The sequence below is a fragment of the Austrofundulus limnaeus genome, unplaced genomic scaffold (assembly GCF_001266775.1).
Source record: "Austrofundulus limnaeus strain Quisiro unplaced genomic scaffold, Austrofundulus_limnaeus-1.0 Scaffold226, whole genome shotgun sequence".
Classification (NCBI taxonomy): Eukaryota; Metazoa; Chordata; class Actinopteri; order Cyprinodontiformes; family Rivulidae; genus Austrofundulus; species Austrofundulus limnaeus.
In genome coordinates, this window is record NW_013952628.1 from 811,478 (window position 1) to 813,643 (window position 2,166).

General features: G+C 44.0%; 1 protein-coding gene across 2 annotated transcripts in view; it reads right to left on the reverse strand.

The window, feature by feature from the left end:
- The window catches only part of LOC106525447 (SEC14-like protein 2), a 20,266-nt gene that overhangs the window by 17,466 nt on the left and 634 nt on the right, over positions 1–2,166 (reverse strand). For both annotated transcript variants that reach the window (XM_014019700.1, XM_014019701.1), the window contains exon 2: positions 1,129–1,204. In XM_014019700.1, coding sequence (XP_013875154.1) covers positions 1,129–1,204 — 76 coding nt within the window. The remainder of the gene's footprint in view (positions 1–1,128; positions 1,205–2,166) is intronic.

A 2,166-nucleotide genomic window follows, 5' to 3' on the forward strand; every position in this document is an offset into this window, starting at 1 on the left:
ATCATCCAACCATCCATCATCCAACCATCCATCCATCATCCAACCATCCATCCATCATCCAACCATCCATCCATCATCCATCCATCATCCATCCATCCATCCATCATCCAACCATCCATCCATCATCCAACCATCCATCCATCATCCAATCATCCATCCATCCAGAACCAGGGTTCTTGACCACAGGTGATGTTAAGATCTCACCTGGTCAGACTGATCAGTGAACTGACATCATGACAGAAACTTTCTGCTCTCAGTCATTCAGGACAAGTTAAATCCTTCAAAACTCATATTTTCAGTTGCGTTACTGAGCGTCTTGGGCTTTGATTTAAAGCCTTGAACTTCACACTCGAGTTCTGAACAGAGAGAACTCCTGAATGGGAAACGGAACGTAAGAATAAAGATTTGTAACGCTGCAGGGAGCTGGTACAAAGACCTGCAGCTTATTAGATTATCCAACCAGCTGCTAAGATCTGAGCTACACAGATCCATGTTTCCTGAGAACCTGGACCTGATGCAGGTTTCCTCTGAGGAACCTGCAACTGAGCAGGTCCAAACCCTCCACAGTCAGCCTGCAAAGGAAGTCGACACTGTCTGCAGCTGAAAAGCAGAAGTCCAAGAAGCTCACGTGATCAGAAGCTGTGGAAACGGATCATCTTGTGAACAAGAAGTTCTGTTTCTGATGACGAAACAGGTTTTATTTCTGCGTGTGGAGCTGTGTCTAAAGGTCAATGAAACACAGCAGCAGGCTGTTTTAGCTGCTGTGGAGCGCCTTTAATCAGATTATCTCTGGATTACTTTGATAAACAGATTGTTGGACCTCCGCTGCAGAACAGCCGGGCCTGTGTCAGCGTCGTGTTTCCTCCATCGGCTCGTTAAATCTGTGGTGTGACGTTCCAGTTAGACTGTTCCTCAAATCAAACCCTCATGATTCAACTCTGAGTGTTTCATCATGTTGTCTTAAACCACAGAAGCTTCTGCTTGTTACTGAAGGTCAGTGACCCGACAGAACCCGACAGAACCCAGCAGAACCCTTCACAGAATCTCAACCCCTGAAGCAGGAGAATAACAGGACATTTGAGCTGCTTCTGTAACTCGGTTAGAAGGCCTGATGCTCCGTCAGCTCACCTCGGAGCCAGCGTAACAGGAAGTGGTCATGCTGCGCAGGAAGTTGAGGAAGAATGTCTTGTACCCTCGCTCGGAACTAAAATCAGATAGAAAGAAAACCACGTTAATCTGTTAATCATTAAAGTAAAAAATAAAAAATAAACACATTCTCAGTGAGAATACAGCCTGAAGGATGGCTGACGTGTACAAGAAGCTAAAACTGAAAACAAAGGCTAAAATTACAGCTTTAAGGATTTAAAGTTCTCCATTTAGTTCAACTAACCTGAAGCTAAAAGCAGCAAATTCTTGGAAGCTACAAGCTAGCAACAGGCTAACTAAAAACAGCAACATGGTTGGTCAAAGCTACATCAATAGACCACTAACAAGTAGATATGGGCTAGCTAAAAGTAACAACAGGCTAGTTAAAGGTAGCAGAAGTCTAGATACAAGTAGCAACTGGCTAGTTACAGGTANTTACAGGTAGCAGAATTCTAGTAGCAAGTAGCAAAAGGCTAACTAAAAACAGCAACATGGTTGGTCAAAGCTACAATATCAATGACTACTTACTAGTAGATATGGACTAGCTACAAGTAACAACAGGCTAGCAATGAGTAGCATCAGGCTAACTACAAGTGGCTATGAGCTAGTTACAAGTAGCTATGAACTACCTACAAATAGCAACATGCTAGTTACAGGTAGCTATGGGCTAGTTACAAGTAGCAACAGGCAAGCTACAAGTAACAACAGCCTAGCTACAAGTAACAACAGCCTAGCTACAAGTAAAAACAGGCTAGCTACAAGTAGCAACAGGCTAGCTACAAGTAGCAACAGGCTAGTTACAGGTAGCAACAGGCTAGCTACAAGTAGCAACAGGCTAGCTACAAGTAGCAACAGGCTAGCTACAAGTAGCAACAGGCTAGCTACAAGTAGCAACAGGCTAGTTACAGGTAGCAACAGGCTAGCTACAAGTAGCAACAGGCTAGTTACAGGTAGCAACAGGCAAGCTACAAGTAGCAACAGGCAAGCTACAAGTAGCAACAGGCAAGCTACAAGTAGCAA